Below are 24,723 nucleotides of genomic sequence, written 5' to 3' on the forward strand. Positions count from 1 at the left end.
GAATACTTGTGCTTCTGTTTGCATAAATAGTGATTGTGTCCATTATTATTCTTGTGTGTGAGTGAGATAGAGACAGCATATTTACATATTTATGTGTGTAAATAGTAAAAAATGTTAGTGTGTGTGGTTCTGTGTTGTATTCCTGTCTGTGTGAGGTAGCGATGGAGGTTGTGGTGCCGTGCGCTTGAGGGAATGAGCAGGTGGCAGTGTGTGAATGAGTGTGAGTGCGTGGGTGCACCTGGGAGCTGATAATTCTCTGAGAGGATCTCTCTATGTTGGCAGGCAGACCAAAGAATGCGGGTCTGTCATCCTCAGGGAGATTCTCTATTACGCTGCGGTAGTCCTGGGAAGACACACAGTCACATACAGGTCACACACAGAGAGATGCACCAGCATGAGCACACAAAGAGAGAGAGAATGTCAGCATGCTGCTTATCGTTAAAATGGCTGTAAAAACAGGACTGAGACCATTTTTGCATTGCAACACGTGCCAATAAAGTTAAATGTAAAAACTTGTTAACCTGCTACTTTCTCTTTGTCAAAATCCTAACATACCAATATGGAGCAAGAGCTTGGGAGGCTGATCTGAGGTGGAAAGAAGCGTGCTCCTCCCCTGCTCTTTCTCTGACCAGCTGAGAGGGAGGTTGAGAGGAGCTGTGCAGAGAAGAATTGCTCAAGGTAGGAGCGTAAGATGCGGAGGTCGGAGGGGTTGTCGATGCGTCCACCATAAATTGCACTTTCCAACAGGCCGTGGACAAACTCCCACTGGAAAGATTTACCTCCTGTCCAAAGACACACAGATAGAAAGTTAAACGTGTATTCACCACACACAGAGCAAAAGAACACTAGCATACACACACACATACATAGAGACAGGAAGAGACACAACCAACATATACATCGATCAGCCATAACATTATGATCACTGACAGGTCGAGTAAATAACAATGATTATGTTGTTACAACGGCACCTATCAGTGGGTGGGATATGTTAGACAGCAAGTGAACATTTTGTCGTTAAAGTCGATGTGTTGGAAGCATTAAAAGTGGGCAAGTGTAAGGATGTGAGGGGCTTTGACAAGGGCCAAATTGTGATGGCTGGTCAGAGCATCTCCAAAACTGCAGCCCCTGTGGGGTGTTCCCGGTCTGCAGCGGTAACTATCTACCAAAAGTGTTCCAAGGAAGGAAAACTGGTGAACTGGTGACAGGTTCATGAGTGGACAAGGATCATTGATGTGTGTGGGGTATAAAAGCTGGCCTGTGTGGTCCGATCTAACAGAAGAGCTACTGTAGCTTAAATTTCTAAAAGCTGATGCTGGTTCTGATAGAAAGGTGTCAGAACACACAGTGCATCGCAGTTTGTTGCATACGGGGCTGCTTAGCTGCAGACCGGCCACCGAAAGCGCCTACAATGGACAGGTGAGCATCAGAACTGGACCACAAAGCAATGGAAGAAGGAGACCTGTTCTGATAAATCATGTTTTCTTTTACATCATGTGGATGGCTGGATGCATGTGTGTCGCTGACCTGGGGAAAACATGGCACCAGGATGCACTATGAGAAGAAGGCAGTGTGATGCTTTGGGCCATGTTCTGCTGGGAAACCTTGGGTCTGTCCATTCATGTGGATGTTACTTTGACACCTACCTAAACCTAAGCAGACCAAGTACACACCTTCATGGAAACAGTCTTCCTTAATGGCAGTGGCCTCTTTCAGCAGCCCTGCCACACTGCCAAATGGTTCAGGAATGGTTTGAGCAACACGACACGTTCAAGGTGCCTCCAAACTCCACAGATGTCAGTCCAATCGAGCATCTGTGGGGTGTGTTGGACAAACAGGTCCGATCCATGGAGGCCCCACCTCGTCTTGGTGCCAGATACCACACCTTCAGAGGTCTAGTGGAGCCCATGCCTCGACGGGTTTTGGGTGTTTTGATAGCAAAAGTAGGACATACATAATATTAGGTGGTCTTATGGTATGGCTGATCGGTGTACATGTACACACTGCAGAGAAATGCAAATGCTGAGTTGCCTATGCCATGTTCTATCAGGGGTAGTGTAAATTAAAAAAGGTAACTGATCAAGGAATCCACAGATTCCAGTCCTCATTACCATATGTGTCAGATAAACAGAGCAGAGCTCCCTACATATTGTTATGTTGTTACCAGTGTTCCTACCTTCAAAAAGCCTGTCGATGATTTCAAATCCAGCACGGAGGTCTGACAAAGAGAACTCATAGAACTTCGTCCAGCCCTGGATAAGGTACAGAGGAGGGGAAGATGTACAAAAAATTAATTATATTTATCTTACTACTGTAGTCACAATATATTAAGTCATAATGTTACTTTTAAGATCTGTCAACCAAACTGTGACAGATGGCATTCAAAATTACACATCAGAGAGGTCAGTCTTCTAACATCTGTGTGCAAGTGTAGTGTTAATTAACACGACTGCAATAGTGATGGAATTCACAAGCAAAAGGCAGCTGAATTGCTGATCTGTATAGAGTGCATATTTATCCTTCAATCTAATGTAGTTTCTCTTCAGGCTCTCATTTCCAGGGTAACTATCCATTGTGTGCATCAGCAGTACTTGAAACTGTGAGAACACTCCAAAACACCCACATACATTAACTTGCCTCTGTAATGACCTACTCAAATTTTATACGGTTACACTCTTGATACTTTTCATAAGTAGTTGCAGCTTCAATATAGATTCCCTTAATAACTTCCTGAAGGGATTATCTCCACTAGCTGTTGAGTGAAGGCTACAACTGTTAAGAAAAAAAACATATGCTTCAAAAAGCCCCACACAGTTTAGCTCGACCCGGTATAACAATATTAACAGTCTCAGATAGAAAATCACTAAGGTGTTGAATCATAAGAGTCTGAAGGCAGTCTCAGTTTGTGAGTGTGTGCTTGTTGCACTTCACTGCTATTCAATCAGCTGTTGTAATCTGCCCACTGGTGCTGTAGGTGGATGAGGTGAAGGGTGAAGGAAAACTGTGTAGGCTTGTTCAGTAAATCTTTCAATGATTAAGTGTATGTTGTGTGTTCAGTGGTGTCGTGCTTGAGAGTGTGTTCACAGACTGTTTTGGGGCATGTTTCTAGTGCTTCTGCTGAATGTGCTCATTCATGTAAGCATTTGCTTTCTGTACGTGGTGGATGATTTAAAGTTTGGGTCTTACAAAGGAGCCTGAAATATCACCTTGCATGTGAGACCCTGACCGTTTCATCTCCCTTCTTTGCTCTTTCCTCCTTCTGACTCTTTCTGTTCTTTTTTCCCCACCTTAGTTTCTTTTCCTTAGTCTCTCTAAACCAAGTGGTTTCAGAAAAAGACGTGTAAAAATATTGAAAACAGATAGAGAATAAATGGCGACAAGAGGGGGGGCATTAGATGAATTGAGAAGGGGTTAAGTGATACTGGAGTGGATGAACGGAGCTGTGACTGTTTGATTAATTAGGCAATCATGTTCTTGGATGAGGAACAACATTACCATCTCAAATGAAAACACTTACAAGAGATTCAGTGACTGGGAGAGAACAAAAGAGGAGCGAGAGAGAGAGAGAGGGTAGCCAGGGTGGGAGGCGAGTTAAAAGAGAATTAGGGGAGAAACAAGTACACAGTGTGAAGGGAGAGATTAAAGGAAGAAGAAACAGATCCACTAGAATTTAAAAGGGCATATGCATACTGTGTATTAGTAATGTAGGTTTATATGATCCTACAGTGTCATCAATACTCTTCTTTCCAAACAACTCCACAATTAAGGGGACTGTTCAGGAGGGGTACTGTGAGCAAGCAATAAGCAATATTACAATAACATGTTCTTTATTTTGGTTTATTGGGAGATTGTTGGTCAGCTGATAAAATTGATCGTGTATCTTTAAAGAGGGGATATTATGCTATTTCACATTTTAAGACATACTGTATATATAATGTTACAGTGTTGGATGTCCAGACTAAACATGGGTGAAGTTTCAAATCTGTTGGTAAAAGTATGTTGGAGTAATCCCCAGGCTTCTCAGTTCAGTAGAGATGTTTCGGTCCTGTACGATTCTTCAAAAAGAACTAATCTTTTCAGTGAACGGAATGATCCCAGTGCCTCCCTTCTTCTTTTAGAAAACCAGACTGATTGATGTTAGCACGAGCCAATTGCCTTTTAGAGGAGGGCTGTTTGTATCAAATCAAATGTATCAAATGACCATCATTGGTTAGGTGAATGACTGAATGTATCGCTTGACCAAATGTCTCTCTCTCTCTCTCTCTCGCTCTCGTTCACTGAACGAAGACCATTCTCGTTCAGTGAACGAAGAATGGTCTTCGTGATCGAAGCGACCCGATTAGGTGCATCTGTGCATACAAGTCAATTCACAGATGTGTAAACCACTGACAGATGAACACCAACTAAACTACGTTTATTTATTTAGAAATTATAATGTCAGAAGGTTTTGTGATGGGCAAGTTGGGCCAAGTAGACCAGTGAATGCAACGGGAGCTGTCATCGTTCATGAACGAGTGAGAGTGAGGAAGGAGTGACAACAGAACTGCGTCTGACTAAGCCTTTTAAAGGAGCGCTGTATATAACACAAAGATATTAGATATTAATTGGTTTAAAAAATGGGAAAAAACATAATTGTTTTGGTATCGTTTGTTAATTTTTTTTCATACAGCAGTGTTGGGGGAGACTCTGATTAAATATTTTACATCCTAAGGCCCTGTGATATACAAGGAGCCTCATTCACCTCCATTAAACTTTAAAAACAACATATAACAAAAACGGTGACGCAGACTCGCAGCGCTGAGAGGGAGAGAGCACCTGCACAGAGGGAGGGGGGGAGCGGGTCATCGCGGACTGAAGTGATGAGGTGATATAAAAGTTTGATCATGAAGCCTGATCATCTACAGCTCTGTGTAAAATATATGTAGTGCACAGCAGACTGCAGTCTCTGTTGACGGACAGACAGGCAGATCTGAACACGGGTCCACGTTATTAAACGTCTGTGTTCTCCCCGCGCTGCGTTATAATGAACTGATCGCAGGTTACAGCTCCTGCTCGTGTCATTCCAGCATGTGGAGAGACGTACTTTATTTTTTATAGTAATTGTGTGCGGAAAATAAAGACAGTTATTAAGGATGATTTTCTCATATTAGAAGCATATTAAAATTACAATGACCTGGATCACTGAGAACCTTCACACTAGCGAATACAGTTTGAGCGCAGAGGAGGGGCGAATGACCGGGTCATCTCTCGGTCGTGAACGAACGAAATGAGTCCCAACAGGGACATTCTGATCCTTGACCACGACAAACTAAGGCGGCGGGGGTATATCTTGCACACATCAGCAGTTCACATATGTTCACAGCACTGATGAACACAAACACAATTTTGTGTTGTTATATTGTGATGATTGAACAAGAAGACCAGTAATGCAATGGGAGCCGTATCGTTCATGAACGAGTGAGAGTGAGTGAGTTAAGGGTAAACCGGAAATGTCACTGAACGACCTGGTGAACAAATGTAATGAACGAATCTTTCAGCTGAACGAGATCCGAAGATCCGGGTCACTGAAGTGAACGAGAGCTGACATCTCTACAGTTCAGTCTGCTGTGAACGCCAGGTTTTCACATAGTTTTTTGTACACGCTGTCAGAGAGCTGGCCAATCAGAAGAAAGTGGGCTTGTAGGGGCGGGGTTTCTTAAAGGTACAGAGCTGACGGAGTCGTTTCTGGCAGAGGCTGTATGAGGGCCTGCACAGAGTACCAGTGTGAGAAAAATGTTTTTTTAACTGTAAATCATGCTAAGCTACTCCACAGGTATCACAGAGTGAAATATGAAGCTTGAAATTAGAATAATACCCCCCCTTCAACTGCTGACATATATTATTTGATTACAAACCAATCTGAGGCCTCATTACATAGACGCAGAGAAAAATGAGTGTAAATGCATTTTGAGACTGTAAAGTTGATAAAAGGATACATGACAAGGCAACATGACATTTTGAGAAGTATCAGAGGTCTATGTGACATGTACATGATGAGTAGGCAGAGAAACAACCGATGTCCCAATGTGCAGGGGGTATCTATTTTAATGAGTCCTGGCTACAGCCTTTGGCAATTTAAAATCATTTTCCATTTTTCAAATTCCATTTAATTAATTATTCATTATGTGTCAGTGGTGAGGTTAATCAAAATCTTCTGCTTTAATTGAGTTCCTCATTAACTTATGGCAGCAATTAAACAAATACATTTTCTTTTTTTTTGGAATCAGAGTTAAGCTTTTACTGAACCTGTGGTATTTTGACTGCAATACTTCCGATAGCCTCGTAACTATGTCGTCGTTGTTCAGCATCATTTCCCCAGTGACTTTCAATCTATTTTGTGCTGAGTCATCCCTATTTTGGAGTTGAACTGCGAAAAGAAAGACTTGATGCGAATCATGTCATTCTATACACCTTCTATCTTGTTATGCAGAGATGATTTTTCAACAGACTTGTAGTTCATAAGAGGAAACACTGCGTTTAGTAAAACACACCGTTCTGAGTCATTACTCACACGCAGCGAGTTGGTCAATAAAATTAATTTTCAGTTGATACTTTTAATATATCTCTTTTTTAAATTCCTTTGACTGTGTGTGACATCATACACTTGTATTTCCTGCTTCCACAGTCCCGCTGCTTCACCAATATAGGGGCTGCTTTATACACTGTGTTTTGTGCTGTGTACAATGTGAGTGTTTTGATCAGCAGGCAACTTTACAATGCACATATTCACATTGGTAAACACACACATAGTCTGCTAGAGGCATAACACAAAGAGCGGGCTCTATGTTAGTCAGTAAGTACAAAGAAACTGATGTCTCTGCTACTTTCTTTTTACCCTTTATGTGGGTGTCCATGTGTCATCGCTTCTGTGTCAGTTGAGCTTCCTCTATGTAGATATCGGTCTGTATTGTTTTGTACCTATCATTGACTACTTCGGAAAGATAAATAATGCATTTATATATGTGTGTTCTGTATACAGTGGTTATATACCTGCCATAACCGGAGTTAAAATAAGGCCATATAACATATGTGTATCTTTGACAGCTGTATCAAAGTTAATTATCTACATGTGGCAGCAGTTCATACTATAAGGCAATCTAAAGCTACAGTACTTTGAGGTTAATGTCCTTGGATGAAATTATAGAACTGTGTCCACCCTGATCTATATTGGGATGTTTGTGTACTTTACCTGTGGTATGTAGTTGCGTCTCTCTTGGCAAACAGCATGGAACCAAGCCAGACAGAACAAAGACTGAGCTCTGGACAGGATGCCTCCTGCACACAAATAGCCAACATGTCACAACCAAAATAACCATAGTAATTGATCATTATCAGAGTGCCTGTTTATTATAAACCTCAAGGGCAGTTATATTTTATTAATCAAACAAAACACTGCAGTGAGGACTGAGAGGAGTGTTAAGCGTGCTGTTATATGCTCTGGATGGTTTAGACCATGAATGCTCTGTTGTTGTTTGCTGCTGCTCATTTCATGTCTCAGAGGTGCAAGCTTCACAGGACTCCAAGACTGAGCTAATAACCATGCAGGGATATCACCACAAATGATAACAGTACCACATCCCATTTTACGTCAGAAATGTAAACTATTGCTTTGACTCTTGATGGAAAAAAGCACAGATTATTTAAGCTTAGAGAGAACTCATCTCCTGAATCAGATGTTTATATTAGCTTATATGTATGGTGTACTGTAAAACGCTCCCTCTACATATACATGTATACAGTATATAACATTATTTGAATCTTTTCTATAATAGGAGCAATAGCAAATTAGAAGTAACAACAAACCGACTTGAGAAAATACTTCAGGAAGAGTAGAGAGGAGCAAACCTTTGCTGATCTGCTCTGGAGTCCACGACTCATATGTTCTCAGCAGATTCTTCTTTAACCCGGGAGGAGCCTGAACAAGGGAAAGAAACAGTAAAGAAGGATACAGGGGAAGAGGAGAAAATATTGGTTTTATTATCATTAAGTATTGTGAAACATTTATTGTTCAACACAAGTTTGAACTGCAAAGTCCAAATAGTACTGTAATACAAGCCCAGAGATATATGGAAGCCCTTGGCAGGCATGCATCCCTATATTTCATTTACTCCGTTTTCCCGTGATAAGTTATTTCTGGTTGTTTTCTTGAGATCTCAACTTGTGTTTCTTGCTATCTCTGGAAAACAACGCTGGTTTTCCCATTATAACAGATTAATTTGGCCCATTATCTCAAGATAACAAAGCTCATTTTCTCGTGATAACAGCATCATTTTCCGGTGATCTTGAAAACAACTTGCTGCTACACTGTTGCAGAAACAAAATAATAGTAAGTAAGTAACCACATGTAAGAAGACATATCAGAATGTTTGCAAAACAAAAGGGAGGGAATAATCCCCAGGAAGGAGTCACTACCAGTCCAGATTCTAAACTTTTGTTGTTGAAGCATTGTAAAAAGGGAGAATAAGAAAAAAACACTGTGTTCCAGTAACAAGTGAAGCTTAAATGATTGTGAGACTTGGAGATCGAACACAGAATTGTGAGAATTTGATATTGTTTGATCCTCACATCCCCAGGAGTTTGTCCATAATCCACTTTATTAAATATGTGTGGCTGGCAAAACAAAAAAGGAGTTGAGAGAGCAGTTTGGGATGTGTTCAAGTTGATTCTTTTCACAGTCTGTTTAGTGTTGTTTTTCTGTTTTAGCCTCAGCCAAAAACCCAGCATGCAGGACCAGCCAAAATCTGACCACATGTAAAAAGCCATTCTCTCATTACGAAAATCTCATAATACTGTGGTATAAAACTAGACTGATCTGAAAACATGGGGAAACTGAATGAGGTAGGGCAGAAAAAACGGACCATGTTAAGAGCGCTGAAGACTTTTTCTAAAGGCGAAAGACTCCCATTTTTAAGTCACCTGTCGCCGAGCTCTGGGAGTTACAACAAGCGTCTGAATGAACTGAAGAAACTGTCTTTGGTTTGGGTTGGACACACAATAGCCATTTCCACAGGAAGGACAAAGACCATAACACAGACTGCTGTTCAGGCTCTTATATACATCTCAGGCTGTGTGTATTTATATAAATGCAGTGTTGCCATATTTGACTGTACTTTGGTTGGAAGGTTTTCAACATGAGTCAGTTCTCGGTACATCAGATTCCTCTGGCAACAATATGCTCTGTTCATAATAGAAACAATGAGCATACATTGACATCGCTTCACACATTATCAGCTCTGCTGAACATTTGGTACCTCCATCTGGAGCTTTTGATACTATACACAGCCAGTAAAGTGTATGAACTAAATTTGCCAAAATGGACAAAATCACTGCATATGCTACCAAGTAAGGTGCCCAGTTCTTACATGCTACTTCCCAGCCAGTCAGAATTGTACTAGTTTCAGTTTATTGTTCCATTGGAAATGCATTTACAGCATTTGATTAAAGGTTTGACCTGTTGGTTTACACTTTATGGCTAATGCAATGCAAATAGTGCCAACAAGGCACTAAGCATATTTAATTATGAAGCTTCAACACTGAACTGAAACATCCAGTGTGGGTGGTGAGGTGTTTGGGGTCGGATAGGGAGCTATAGGGTTGTGGACTAAAATTTAGTTATATAATTGCTACTCTGATCACTTTAATTTAGCTACTATTGAAAAAGGGGTCGGAAATATGGGCATGATTAAGGAAGTGTTAAGGTGTGTTTATGTGTGATGGTATGCAATGTCATGTAGAGTAAGTTCACATGTTTTATTGTTGATACAACTACTAGAAGAGATTCTATTTCTCCCAAGGACCAACAAAAAAAATGTCTCAATCTTGCAGGTAAGCTCTGTAAACTCCTGAAACAATCACAGAAACAAAAAACTAAATCTATGTGTGTTTGTTCGGCTGTATGCTGTTTGTATGTCTGGTATGTTTGACGTACCAGCTCTGACACTTAGTTGTCTCGCATTCAAAAATATTACACTGCACACTACAGTGGCTATCACTGGGGAAGTGCTCAGGCTGTGTGTGTATACATCTAAGGTTTGTCAATACGTTTGCACATGAAAGAATGCAAGTGTGTCTGAGGGAGAGAAAAAAAAGAAAGATGAACAGACAGAGGGAAAGAGGCTGTTTGTGCAGTATGCTTGGCTGCTGAAGCAACTAACCCCTTGAGCATGAGTCCCATCAGAAACACACTGAGCACTAAAGCATGCATCACTAGCACACGAGCTGCAGGCTTCTGAGCCTTCAGTATATGTGTATATGTGTCTGAATTTGCGCATGTAGCCATTATAAAGTGTCATGAAATCATATATTTCAAACAAACAAAAACCTTATACACCCTATGTATCATGAGATGCTTATTTACAATAAATAGATGTTAATAAGACTATATTTTTGCAGCTACTGGATCTAAAGTGAGAACATTGCCTTTGCCAAAACATTTAATTTTTGTTATTTACATTTTATCAACCTTTACCCCCCATGTAGTGCTCATTACAAATGGGAGGCGCAAAAAGCACAGTTGACTGATAATAAGGGTAGGTAGGTTGCTTTAGATCCAGTAGATGCAAAAAAGCATAATTAACTGTTAATAAGTGCATAGTTAATTGCTAATTACTGCATAATAAACTATGTATTAATCTTAATAAAGCAGCTGTAAAGCTTGGTAAAGGCTTAACAATGGTATAATAGGTAAGTGAGTAAGACTCAATGAATGAGTTTGTAATGCTTTAATAAACAATTATAAGACACTTATAAGACTTTTATTAACGCTCTTAAGCTGTCTATAAATTATTTACAAGTTTCTTATTAGTGCTTAGAAATGTCTTATCAGAAAATAAACATGATAATTATTAACACTTATAGAGGTTTTATTAAGATATACTTAATAAGCATCTTATAAGCACTTATAAGGGTCTTATTACCTAATAACTAACAATTATTTCAAGGACATTAATATAAAGCTTACAAAAAAAAACCAAATACAGATTAATGACCAAAATAATTTGCCTGCAACAGTTTGAGGGTAAATGTTTGGGTGACATAAGCTACTACAGGAGGATCATAGTCTTTTGTCTTTATACCTGAATGTGTGTGGTGGTGAAGGTGTGTGTGTGAGTACCTCGTAAGTGATCTTGAGGCTGGACTGCAGCAGTATGGGAGGAAATCTGGGGTGAACTTCTGCTGTCAGCCACAGACGGAAGCCTGCTTTGGGTTGTAGCACATTTAGCTCCTGTGGAGGAAAGACAGGACACATGTTAAACACTTGTAATGTACAGATCACATGAGGGTAATATGACACTACTATAGTCTACTTGTTCAGTAGTATCAGGATGTGGATATAATGGTGAGCTGAGGTCCTCGTTTCCACATTCCTTCCACAAATACTTATACTGTAATTATAACACTCAAAGCATGGGACCCATTTTCTGTGGGTGCAAATGATAGTTCACAAGTTCACAAGTTCACACCACAGTAATAGCTTTACACTGCACTGAATGCCATTTTCGCTGAATGCTTACATATCTTTAAACAGTCCACTGCCTTCCTTAGATTCCCCTAAGGCAGATTTTCAATCTTTTAACAGAAATTTAATCTTAGTGCAAATTAAACAAAATCATATCTCAAAATCCAGAGAAAACTTTTCATATTGATTTTTCCTTGTGAAGTACGGGTGCCCTCAGCGGACGTGCATCCAAACATCATATTTACTCAGTTTTTCTGTGATAATGAGTAATTTCTGGCCGAAACAACTGAAATTAACTTGTAAAACAAGCAAAGTTAACCCAAGATAACAGAAAAAATAAGTCAAGATTTTGAGCAACCAGAAATTACTCGTTATAACGGCAAAGTTGAGTAAATAAAATGTACGGATGCATGTCCGCTAAGTGATTCCGTAATAAAGATACATTGATGGACACTCTTATTCATACAGCGTGGTCCAAAGAGAGCTGTTCAATGTTATGTATGCTTTTCTCTTTCTTTCACAATGACACTATTTGTTCCTCTCTTTCTGTGTCTGTTCTTTTCACGGTGTCCATCCTTTGTCCCTTTATTTCAATTTCAGGCTTTCTTTCTTAGACTTCTCTTCTGACGTTCCCTCCTCCCCCTCTCTTTCTATTTTTCTCAAACACTTGTGGTTAAAAATAGCACGCCGGCACCTTAGGGTCTTGTGTCATCTGATTGGGTACTCACACACAAGTAAGCACACACAACCACACAACCACACACACACATATATATTGAACTGCAATCAATGTCTCTGGATCATTTGGAACCTAATTCATTCACATGGCCGCACACATGTTCACTGATGATCAAAGAACACAGGAAGTGACATCCCTCGAAGAAAACTCCCCTTTCTCTCCGAGTGTGTTTGTGCGAGTGTGTCTGAACAGATTATAGTAGTGCAAGAAGCTGCTAGATAGAAATATTACCGAAGGAGAAAAGGACAAAATGGTTAGATATAGAAGAAGTGGAAGTGGGAAAATAGGAGAGAGAGTCCGAAAATGTATTTTACCGCAAGTGTTTAAAATCTATATTTGTTAGAGTATATCCATATCGTTCACATTCACTGAGTGTGAAAGACACACACCTCCCTCATAAATTAGAGAACGGAAAGATAACTCAACAGGTTTATTCTCTCTCTATCTCTCTCGCACACACACATACACATTGGCTGTGTCCCAAACCAGGGATGCAGCCCTGCATCACAGAAGCACGTCGAAGGCTGTCCCATTTCGAAGGCTCCTTCAGAATCAGCCGACAAATGCGGCCCAACATCTCCTGAAATGCTTTGCATTTTAAACGTTTAAATGTAAAAGATTTTGGTTCCAACTCAATTGAATAGCTGGCGTTACACATGTTTATAAAACCGAAAGGGCCCTTGAAAGAATTAAAATAATAGGTTAACTTACGTGTAAGTTATGCTAGCTAGTTAGCCCGCTGGTGACACAAACAGACCAGCCTGTCTTATTTCAGTTCGGTCTATGCAGGCTGTAAATGGCGCATACTCCTGTTAAGGCTGCAGCCCGTGGATTGGGACACAGCTATTGTTGCCATTAGAAATGTGTGTCTTCACAGTTCACACGAGGGTTAAAGGATAACTTCGGGATTTTTCAACCTAGACCCTATTTTCCCATGTGTTTGTGTGTAAGTGACTAGCGGAGACAACAGTTATTGAAATCGATCCAGTATTCAGGGAGGGAGCACCGGCCGGCAGCCGCGAAATGAGATACAATGAATCAAAAGATACATTTTCGATCACAGTATTATGACCATTAATAATGATTTTATTGCAATAGATGTGATGTACATATCGATGCCATGATGTACATATCTGTTTAATGTTTTGTGCTTTGCAGACAGGGATCATTTTGGATTGATACATGTGGAAGAATGATTGGATGATAAATACATAAGTAGATGGATGCAGTTGGTGATTTGAAAAACGAGAGATAGAAAACAGTGCAAGTGGAAGAATAAGAGTGGACAGGGATGAGAGGACATCTGCACTGCCAACTTCAATTATGAACACTGACCGCTCTCCCTCTCTGCCTCCATTCCCTCCTTTCTCCTCCCTCTAACTGAACAACTGGTTTAAAAGACTGAGGAGACAGATGGCAAAAATAATTTAAGAAGCTACATTGAGAGATACAGTGAGACAGAACAGATGGTCACAGATACAGAAACTAAAACAAAGCCCTAGCTTGGTAGAATTTCCACCTACTTTGCTGACGCTGAGTTCATCTTTCCCTATACTTTCACATCTACTGTCTTCACTCTTTCTTTCCAATGCTCCCTGCCTCCCTTGTTCCCCGTGTTGCGTCAGTATTTCATTTCAAGCTCGACTGCAGAGACCTCAACCTCATTGGTTGCTGGGCAAGGAGCGAGAAAAGGAAACACTGAGTGAAAGACGGACAGAAAAGAGAGTTTGAGTTACACAATATGACGTGGGAAAAAAGGAAGGGATGGTGAGGATGTAGCAGTGAAGACAAATGAAGCAAAGGGTAACATGCAAAATTTAATACCAGGAGAAGGAGAGCAGTGAGGAGCGTGGAACAGAGGAGGACAAATGTAGAAGATAATAAGCTGTGGTTGGAGTCACTATAGGAGCACAGACAACTCTGGACAGGAAGGATATCTGGCTAACTCAAGAGGAACGCTTTCACTGACACACAAACACTCACAGTATTTCACTCACGCACATAGGTGAGGGCACACACACAGACCCACACATATAGGCCAATCACTGCCAACAGCTGTGTACTGACCTGCTACAGTGACACAGCATTAAATAGAACCCCAGGAGAATCACATTGACACAAACACGCACAAACAAAGTGGGATACACCTATTAACCCACTTCCAGTTGTAGAAAATTGGAAACACTCATTTCTCTATACTGAATCCACTTTTTCAAAATAGTCAGTATTCAGCTTGGACAAACTGAACTCATGCCCACAAAGCCTGCCCAGGAAGACCCGCTAACCTTAAAGTTCACGTGGCCTCGATTGCTCGGTCATGTCGATTTGCCCTGTACAACATCAGAAAGATCAGACCCTACCTGCTGGTACTGGCTCTCGTATTATCACAAATTGACTACTGCAACTCCCTACCGGCAGGCCTCCTTGCATGCACATTCAAACCTCTGCAGATGATCCAGAACACAGCAGCGCGACTGGTCTTCAATCAACCCAAAACAGCACATGTCAATCAGCTGTTCACATCCCTCCACTGGCTCCCAGTTGCCGCTCGCATCAAATTCAAAACCCTGTTGCTCGCTTGAAAAACAGCAACAAAAACGGCTCCTGCCTACCTAAACGCCCACATATAAGTCTACGCTCCCTCCCGCCCACTACGCTCTGCCAATGAAAGGCGTCTGGTACTCCCATCACAACAGGGCCCTAAGTCGCTAACTAGACCCTTCTCCTCAGTAGTCCCCTGGTGGGGGAATGAGTTACCAAACTCCATTTGGTCCACAGAGTCCCTTTCACCTTTAAGAAGAAGCTGAAGACCCAGCTCTTTCATAAACACCTCTGCACTCAAAGGAGCAATTCTCCCCTGGAAACGTTGGTCAAAGCTGGTGTTCTCTGTAATCGATAGAAGCAACAATATTTGAAATTGATGCCATACCCGTGGAGAAAGTTGTACAAACAGCTTGTGGATTTCGCCCATTCTACATGCCTACAGCACCCAGCATGCCTTGCGCCCCTCCCTCTGAAAGGAACGGCCCAGTGAGCTGGAGTGAAATACTTCCGTTTTCCAGTCAAGGACACTGAACGGCTCAGAGCGGAACAGAATCTGAAATACGAAGAGAATATACCGCTGGATCGTCTAAAAACTATATTCAGGTCTGCAGTCTACATTTCAAACCTGACGATTTGGAACGAGACATGACATCGGAGGCGGGCGTCCTAGATTGAGGAAGTGTAGTTTCGCAAGCTACCTGGCATCTGCAAGATGACGTGTTTTATGTAGTCTGGCATACGTTTTCCAGAGCCCATTGGCAAAACAGATAGCGTCCTCCAAAGGCACAGTGCGAAATAGCTTTTCCTAATGACATTAGCTCCCCATAATAGCATGATAGGACTGAGGATGAAAATCGTCAAACTGGCCCTTGATATTGATGCTGTTGATGCTATTGAGGATGATGTTGATTAGAATATTCATGATGATGTTGCTAACCCTGTGTATTGCCTCTGTGCACTGCCTGTCAGCACCAGTGTCTGATCACAGTCAAAGCTGTTTGTTGGCACTTCCTGACTTTGTTCCCTCCTGTCTCGATCCTTGCTTGTGTTGTATTAACTCTCGCTTTTGACAAAAGCGTCTGCTAAATGAAATTGTGACAGTGTTAGTTGTGTTTACTACCACAAAGCTCAGCACAGCAGTTAACAATAACTAAATGTGTCACTGTTGTCTTTAAAGTTTCATTTAAGTATGTATTTAAAATAAACCAAGATTCGGTTACAACAGAAAGAAGGGCTCCTCTCTATTGCATTGGTTGCACTACCTTACAGAATATGTCAGAGAATTGAATCAGAGATGCTGTAATACGTCTCAATAAGTTTTTTTGTTTTGCTTTTTTTTGCAATTTTTTTGCCAAAGTAATTTCAAGTGAAGTAACACCAGTAATGGCATATGAAACTATAAGTATTTACAAGATAAGGTATAGAAGAGCAAGCTATACAAGGTATGGAAAGACAACATGTCTTCTGCATTCGGTAACAAGTTGTCATCAACATCACATCTTACTTTCTCTTTTGCAATACACCTGCATACAAGGATCTTTTGTAAGCCTGATGCATCCCTGGCTTCTGCAGCATGTTCTTGTACTAAACAATTTTGGTCATGTTTAAAAGGTAAATTAAACCTTTTTCAATTGTAATTGTATTATTATTTTTTTACAATAGGGTGTAATAACTATGTTAAACTAATACTGTTCATTTTGGTTGTGGTTGAGTTTGAGTGACTCTTAAAGGATGTGTGAAAAGCTTTTGGAAAAGGGAAACTTAGTATTGAGAGATGTGTGTAATGTAACACACAGGCACACACACAGAACAATCAAAACATAAAAGGATGAGCAACATGAGTACAAGGGAGAGTGACAGACACAGATGTTAACTTTGCAGATGTAAAGAATGCGAAATACAAACACACATACACATGTTTTGCCAGAGACATGGTAAGAAACTACATGCACAGAGACTAATATGGGCTGACATGTAGGCAGCAAAATGCGTATGTGCAGGCAGAAGGTAATTTTAGATATGGAATTTTGGGCAGACGGCAGAATGTGTTCTTGTGTTTTTGTGTAGCCGTGTTGAAGTAGTAGAGATAACCAGTGACAAGAAGGCTGAAACAAGAAATTACATACATGCTTTTACTACACAGCATCCTCCAGGCTCAGGCAGCTGTACCTATTTAACACTGTGGGCTTAAGATTGTATAATGAAATGCTTGTCTCACTCGATTTTACTGCACATTTTACTGTGACTTATTTTCATGTAATGTCTCAACAGGACCTATCCCAATGGACCCTTTACTTTGCCATCCACTGGAAGCTTAATGGCTTTATTTTATTACTTTTGGTCTTGGTAAAGTTAATTTGATGGATAATTGCATAATATATTTGGAAAATGGGTAACATTTTCTGTTTATATTTGGTAACCCCACACACGGCTCCTGACGCATGCCTGCTTTTGCACAAATGAGGCTGCTGTTTGAAACAATTACACAGTAGATGTTAATACAATGCTGCCATAGACACCATCCAAAGTCCACACACACAGAATCACTGTAGGGTAACAGAGTCTATATAATAACTCTATCCCTTAAATAAGTTAACAAGGGTCCTTTGTACTGTACAATAATTTATGATAACCTCTAACATTTAAAAACCTGACCACACGCATATATACTCCCACACGCAGGGTACCTACCTTTTCCAAGAGGGGTAGCCATGTAGTGACAAGGTGAAGGTTTTTCAGGCAAAGCCAGTCTCCATTTCGGGAGCATTCTCTGAGTGTAGCTAAGGCCACATCAGCCTGTCCCTGACCCATGGAGATCTAGACAGAGAGAGCGGGTGAGTTAGGAGGGGGCGAGAAACAGAAGCAGTGGGATGGAAAATTTGATTCTACATTGTAATCTCTTAGAAGTTGGAGGCAGATAATCTCATTCCGTATTTTAATGCACCTTTCTCCTCGGTGGGAGAAACTATGAAACACTTGAAAAGTGAGAATCCCAATGTAATATTTAACAATAGAGTTCCCATATAGAGGCAGCCTCATAGAGTATTAGATTTATATATAACTGATAAGACTTATATACAGTACCCATAGGAGTTGAATGAATTGTGTTCCTCTCCAGCGCCGCATATAAGATTCCCTTATTTATATAGTTAGTTGTAGGTACAATAGAATATAAAAACCTATATTTGGGCTCTAAAAACAGTGACCTGACTGTTGGTAATTGTGCATATTTATATATTTTTAGAGTATGTTTATCCTTAATTGTGTTAATTTCAAGCTTTATATTTCACTCTGTGATACATGTGGAATAGCTTAGCATAATTTACAGTAAAAAAAACTAATTTTTCTCACACTGGTGCTCCGTGCAGGCCCAGGCTCAGTGTTTGACCCGTGGCCGTGTTACAGAGTTGTCGGCAAAGACTAAACTTCACTTTTTTGATATGAAATGAACGGGTGGTGCTCTTGTCCTTTGGAAAAGTAAACACTGATGTCTTTCCTTCACAGGCAAAGAAACACTTTCTCCAAGACATTCTTAACCGACTTGACGAGCAGAGCCGTTGAGCAGAGTGGTTGAGTGAAAAAAATTTCCAAGGCAGACTGAGCTGCTGGGTGGGCAGGAAGTTGTGTCTGGCGAAGTCTGTCTTAAAGCCAGCGTTCACAGCAGCCTGCCGACTGAGACTTTTTTAGCAGGGGATTACTCCAACATACTTTTACCTACTGATTTGAAACTTCACCCACATTTAGTTTGGACATCAAACATTGTAACATTATATATATGTCTTCAAATGTGAAACAGCATAATACCCCCTCTTTAAAATGTTTGCACACATTGGTGTTAATTTTTGATAAGGTTTCTTGTTACAATCATTTAAAAATGAAACATGAGCCAAACATCCCCCCTAGAAATATAACTCATTACTGAATAAAAAATCATGTCACCAAAACAAAGCTGTGGCTCTTGGATGCATTTTCAATTGTTTTTCGATGAGAGTGGAGTTCTTTGGCACAAGCTACCATATATCAGGCATCGACTTCACAGAAAAATACTTGTTAATAAGATACATTTCTTTGAGGGCTGTGCTTAAATTGTTCTAAGCTGTGTTAAACACATATTGAATAACAGCAGGTGTGTAGGAGTGTCTTGCAAGGGTATTTTTCTTGCTTTCTTGAAATGTATTACAATTGATGAACTCCACTGCCAGAACATTATCCAGCGCCGTGCCTCAAAACTGTGTTTCAATTCAACATTCAATAAGCTGAGGCACTCTCATTCCCCCCCTAAGGTGCACAATAGGCCATTCTGGGAATCTGATCTTGGCGTTCTGTTGAAAATATACCCTTGCACTTACTAATCTGATATCACTTCTGCTATTTATTCTTTTTATTCTCTACCTCGTGATAGTTTTCCCTGCCAACGGTTTCTACTGCTAGTTCTGCAAGCTCCTGGGACGGGTCTGCCCCTGGTGAGATGATGATCAACACTGGCTCCCATTCCAATGTCTCAGTGAAGAGACGCCGCAGGTTCAGAGGAGGGGGGGAGAGCTCTTTCATACCTGCAAAGAAGAGGAGAAAAAGATAGGAAGAGATTAAAGGGGGTGAAAGAGATCTTTAAATTCTATGCAACATTTGATATAAAGTTGACATGCTTCTTTGCAGTCGAAGTAACTTTATATACAGCACTGAGAGGGTACAGCAAAAGTAGACTGAAAAAAGGCAAAATAAAGGAGAAAGAAGAGGTTGGAAATGCTAGTTAGTTCCCATTCCATTGGGAGGTAGATGAAGAGGCAAAAAAAAGTACAAAAAGAAGGAGAACGGACAGGAGGCAATGATGGAGAAAGGGAGAGAGCGCAAAAGAGGAAGACACTGAGGGAGACCGAGTGCAAGAGATTAGGAGGGCGATGTGCTGTGCATACTGAGTGCTAGGTATGCAGCAGTATTAACCACACATAAGCAGAAGAATACCTTGTCAGCCCCCTGGTGTTGAGAAGCTGGGCTCTTTGTGTATGTGGTGTGTATTGTGTGCTTGTGTGTTTGCATGTGTGCACTTCCTCACAGAGCATTAGGCTTTAATCCTGTTGTAATGTATTAAGTAGCATATCAGATACAAGGTAATAGTGACACACAAGTGGCAATACAAGCACACAATGTGTGAGTGGCTGTGTCAGAAATTCCACTGTGGCGTTGTTCATGCATGTATCAGCAGATATCTCTTCCAGGCACACACGCATGCACATGTATGTAGGCACACACACACACACACACACACACACACACACACACACACAGCCCCTGTCTGAACAGTCTCTTGGTGTCTGCTGCCAAATGCAATCTGCTGCACTGAAGTACATATACAGTACAAGCACTCACACAAGGTCTTGGTAGAGAACATCTCAGAGCGACCTTTTGCTCCATCACCATGGCAACACTAAGAAAAACAGTCATCTGACCACATGGCTTGTGATGTTTGACTGCAAAAAAGGGAGCATTTACAGAACATGCGCGTGCACAATACATACACAACTACCTTTGACACAGGCAGGTAATCAGTATTCGTGCTGCAGAGCAGCAGTCTCTGTCTGTGAATAGCAAAGTTCACCTTGGCTTTTATAACACACAATCAGGGCAAAGAAGAGCCTCGAAAAAGACATTGCCACGGTCTCCCTATGGTTCAAACACTGCTTAGTGGAGAAAACAGTGAATGGCTAAGAATTAATGAGCAGATACTTGGTCACAAAAAACACATGACATGAGCAATCAGGGTTTCCATAATATTTCCTCTTTCTGTCAAAATCACTGCAAAATGCAGGATACACTTGCATTTGATTGTTTTTTCAAACAAAAAAGGGTGTTTTATTGTCTGATTCATGATAAAACAGAGAGACAGATATTGTTTATGCAAATGGGAAAGAGGGTTTGTACTTTTAAGAAGTAAAAGCGAGTGTGTGTGTGTGCGTGCGGTTGTGTTCACCCAGGCATGCCTGTGTGCGTGAGCAGTGCCCAGGCCTGGACTGGGGGGATTGAGTGAGATTAGCTTTAAGAGGATTACAGACCATGCCTCATTAGCATACTGATTTACAGCCAAAAACACATACACATACACACAAAATCTTCTTCTCTCCTGTTTTTTTTTAATCTGTCTGTCTCTCTCGCTCTCTCATTCAGGCACACTCTCACCAACATCATGCACTTGTACACAAACTTCATTTCCATCCATGGGTTCACTTGGCGTTCAAGGAGTGAGAGGCCGATCTATTTATCACAATGTGATAATTGTGTGTTTTATTAGAGCTGTCCACAGGCAAGTTTGAAGAGACACAAAGAAGTGAAACTTTCAGGGAATGAGCAGAAATGGAAACATAGACATGTGCTCTCAAAGAGTTAGAGAGCTAATAGAGGTGAGCTGCTAGAAGTCTACAAATTCAGGAGTACAGATAGCCAGACAAACAAAAGCTGGTGTCATACTGAACGGTTATTGATTCAATCTAAATGCATGGGAAAAACAGCTTTTACAGCCTCGTAGGCCCAATATTGTGAAGGTTGTGAGTTTCAGCCTCACACCGGGTTTAAGTGAAAAACTACCTGGACAATAAATTAATTGAAGGAGCAACTACACATAGAATGCGGAGCAAATATATTACAAACCTTCATAGGCTTATAAGACCCTTCAGAGACGGTTAAACTGATAGATGTATGCACGCATAAACACACACACACTCACAAAGGCCAGACTGTTACCTTCAATGAGCCAGTATAATGGAGCAGCTGCACAACAGCTGACACTGAGTTTCTGTCATTAGACCTTTCAACAGGAGCAAAGCAGTCAGAGTATCCTACTGTGGCTCACCAAAGTACTCTCTTCACCTCTGTCTCTACCTTTTTTGTGTCAATCCTTCTGCACAAGCACTTCTTTTCTGCTGGGGCTCCCCTTAATGTCCAAATAAGACCATTGGTGATACTAACTGAGAGTTGAGTAATATTCTGCAGCAGCTCACAGGAAATTAGTTTTAAGACACTGAGGAAATTGAGAGGTGGAACACTACACAGTGTCAGTATTAGGTGCTTTTCGACCAAAAGTACCAGGAACTTTTAGTTCAAGGAACTTCTCTTCAAGGAACTAAATTGTTCCTGTGGCCCATTGTTGTCTGCCTTTTCTACAGCGGCCTAAAGTCCCAGGAAGATTATGCAAATCAGGCCAATGACATATGTAGAAACGTAAAAGTAAAAGTAACTACACTACACCACCAGGCCAGTAGATGGCGGTAATGCACCTTTAAGCTGTTTTGCCAACCGCCATTAAAACTCAGAGAAGAAGAAGGTATCATCATTTGTGTAACACTACAGTTAGCCTGTTAGCATGGAGGAGATTCAACATGTGCTGTTTTTCATCTTGCTTTATTGCATTGCAAATGAATTCATTGAGTACGAAAACTCGTGTCTCCTACTTCCTGCTGGCACACACAACCTCACGCTGTGCGTGTGCTGCCGGTGTAACTGCTAAAAGTAAACCGCTCCCTGAACTGTCTGTTTATGTTTCCTGTAACAGCAGCACCTCGTCCCGGTGCTGGTTAATGCTGTGGCTACATAAACCAACAGTTCACGGAGCGGACGTGCCATGGAGTGTTTACAGTTACATCCACAGCACAGGCACGTCGTGAGGTTGTTTGTGCCGACAGGAAGAAGGAGACGTGAGTTTTCTTTTCATAAAGTTACTGTCACGGTGCAGATCACGCTGATTAAACATACATCTGAACACCATTAGAAATGGTTGATGACATACCATATAAATAATACAACATCAGTCCACAGGTCTATTGGTGTTTATTTTAAAAGGAAACGTGTCGCTCCACCTGAACTATTCCTACTTTTTCATAAAGGTGTCTGAACCAAGAGTGGTAAGAGGGGGTTTGTTATGTTATAGGAAAACAGACTTAAAAGTCCCAAATAATAAGAACACACTGCATTAATCCGGTATCATTTCCTGTATTTTTTAATATCGCAATAAATATCGCTATACAAACAAAAAGATATTGCTACTATGTATGTTTTTTCCAATATCATGCAGCCCTAGTGTGTGAAATAAAATGCTGCAAATAAAAGGTTCCTAGTTTCGGGGGAAAGTTCCTGCTGTCGAAAAGCACCCATAGACGTGATGTTGTTGTAGGCATACCAGTGTTAAATTGCATTGTCCATTATACAAATCTTCACATTGAAGAGGCTTGTTCCTCCAGTATGAAATGCATCTTGCGTTTTATAAACTGGATACCATCATTTTAAAGCTTCTGGTGAAGTCTGTCATATTAAAAATCCACTGGTCATAATGTCCGATGAAAATAATCTATTTTTAACAAGAAAAATATCACCGATTCATGATAACGCCGTCTCTTCAGTGCTTCAGGAATATGCTAAACCAGCCATCCAAACCATTATTGGTCATTTTGGCAAAGAAATTACTGGCGAGGACGCGTCAGCAGCACCAGCCACAGCTCCTCTCATCGATGCCACAAGCGCACGAGATGCCAGCGCTGTGACGCTAGCGCTCTGTGGCTAAAGAGGCTGGAATTTATCCACGGCCTGCAAAGTCCTCATCAGGGATTTCAGTGGAATATATGCTATCCCGATTCATATATATTCATTAATATTAGTATGTATAACGAACTGCACTCCCTCTGGGAGAGAGGGAGAGAGAGAGAGAGTGCATGCAGACAGCGCGGACACGGCGCAGAAAGTGGTCATTTGAGCCAAGAAGTCGGTCATAGCTATCCCTGTGAACTGTGGACAGGAGTCCTTGTTTACAGTGACAGACAGAGTGATGGCTGTCTCATGCACAACTCCTCCGCAGGTTGAAAGTGCAACATTAGGCGTATCATATATTAATTTTTGGACAAAATTATTGTATGGACTAATTTCCATACCCAATTCTACCCTCTTGATATAGCCTGCCTGTCTATTGTTTTTAAGCTAAATAAATGCAGACAATATTTGACCGTAATTTCACCCATTTGTCTGGAACATTGAAAGCTTCCACGACACATGGACCGGCACAGATTTTTTCTAACGGAACCCTGGTCCAGACACTGACTGCACTTGTCATTTGACACAGGAAGATATCAGATGGAGATAAACCGTGTAAGATGGTTCTCAACTACTGAAAATACTTTGGTTTAGGGATGAGTCATTAATTTTAAGTATTTGAATAGTCATTCAGGGACACAAAATAGTGACACATTACCTGGCTTTAAAATTTTAAAAGAATGTTATTGTCTGAAGTTGTATTGAAGTATTGAAGGCCCGTTGGCACAACAGAAAGTGCATCAGTCAGCCTCAGACTTTGAATGACAGTTACAACTGAGAGAAGTCATCGGGATCACAAATTTCAGAAAACGCATGCCTCGTTGGCGCAGTAGGCAGCGCGTCAGTCTCATAATCTGAAGGCCGTGAGTTCGAACCTCACACGGGGCAGCTGTTTTAAGGCCAGATGACCACGACACACAATGAGGTAGTCATGTGGTACATACTGTGAAAAACAATAAAGAACAGAGGACACCCTTAAAAGCGCTGTCAAACGTACAAATCATGGATTCGAGAAAGAGACAAGTTGTTGAAAATGTAAATCTACAGTTGTCATGCTGTTGCAACTGAGAGAAGTCATCTGAAACACAAATTTCAGAACATGCATGCCTCGTTGGCGCAGTAGACAGGCCGTGAGTTCGATCCTCACACGGGGAAGCTGTTTTAAGGCCAGATGACCACGACACACAATGAGGTAGTCATGTGGTAGGCCTACATACTGTGAAATACAATATAGAATTGAGGACATGCTTAACCTTGTTGTCAAATGTGAAATGTACCAATCATGGATTCGATAAAGAGACGAGTTGTCCATCGGTACATCCACGGTTAAAAATTTTCAAAGAATGTTATTGTCTGAATTGCAATAGTATTG

At 40.9% G+C, this 24,723-nt stretch overlaps 1 protein-coding gene and 1 non-coding gene across 4 annotated transcripts in view; one reads left to right on the top strand and one right to left on the bottom strand.

Moving 5' to 3' along the window:
* The window catches only part of dync2h1 (dynein cytoplasmic 2 heavy chain 1), a 134,133-nt gene that overhangs the window by 21,970 nt on the left and 87,440 nt on the right, over window positions 1-24,723 (bottom strand). For all 3 annotated transcript variants that reach the window (XM_069668841.1, XM_069668839.1, XM_069668840.1), the window contains 8 exons: window positions 19,173-19,333; window positions 17,472-17,597; window positions 11,153-11,263; window positions 7,885-7,954; window positions 7,229-7,314; window positions 2,177-2,252; window positions 556-782; window positions 239-343 (listed from right to left, as the gene is read on the bottom strand). In XM_069668841.1, the coding sequence (XP_069524942.1) occupies window positions 239-343; window positions 556-782; window positions 2,177-2,252; window positions 7,229-7,314; window positions 7,885-7,954; window positions 11,153-11,263; window positions 17,472-17,597; window positions 19,173-19,333 (962 nt within the window). The remainder of the gene's footprint in view (window positions 1-238; window positions 344-555; window positions 783-2,176; window positions 2,253-7,228; window positions 7,315-7,884; window positions 7,955-11,152; window positions 11,264-17,471; window positions 17,598-19,172; window positions 19,334-24,723) is intronic.
* trnam-cau (transfer RNA methionine (anticodon CAU)) lies at window positions 24,167-24,239 on the top strand. Its single transcript has one exon. It is a non-coding gene; the product is annotated as a tRNA-Met (tRNA).

Source organism: Semicossyphus pulcher, unplaced genomic scaffold (genome assembly GCF_022749685.1).
Source record: "Semicossyphus pulcher isolate SPU_LCO1_2020_fin unplaced genomic scaffold, fSemPul1.0.p SCAF_19, whole genome shotgun sequence".
NCBI classification, from domain to species: Eukaryota; Metazoa; Chordata; class Actinopteri; order Labriformes; family Labridae; genus Semicossyphus; species Semicossyphus pulcher.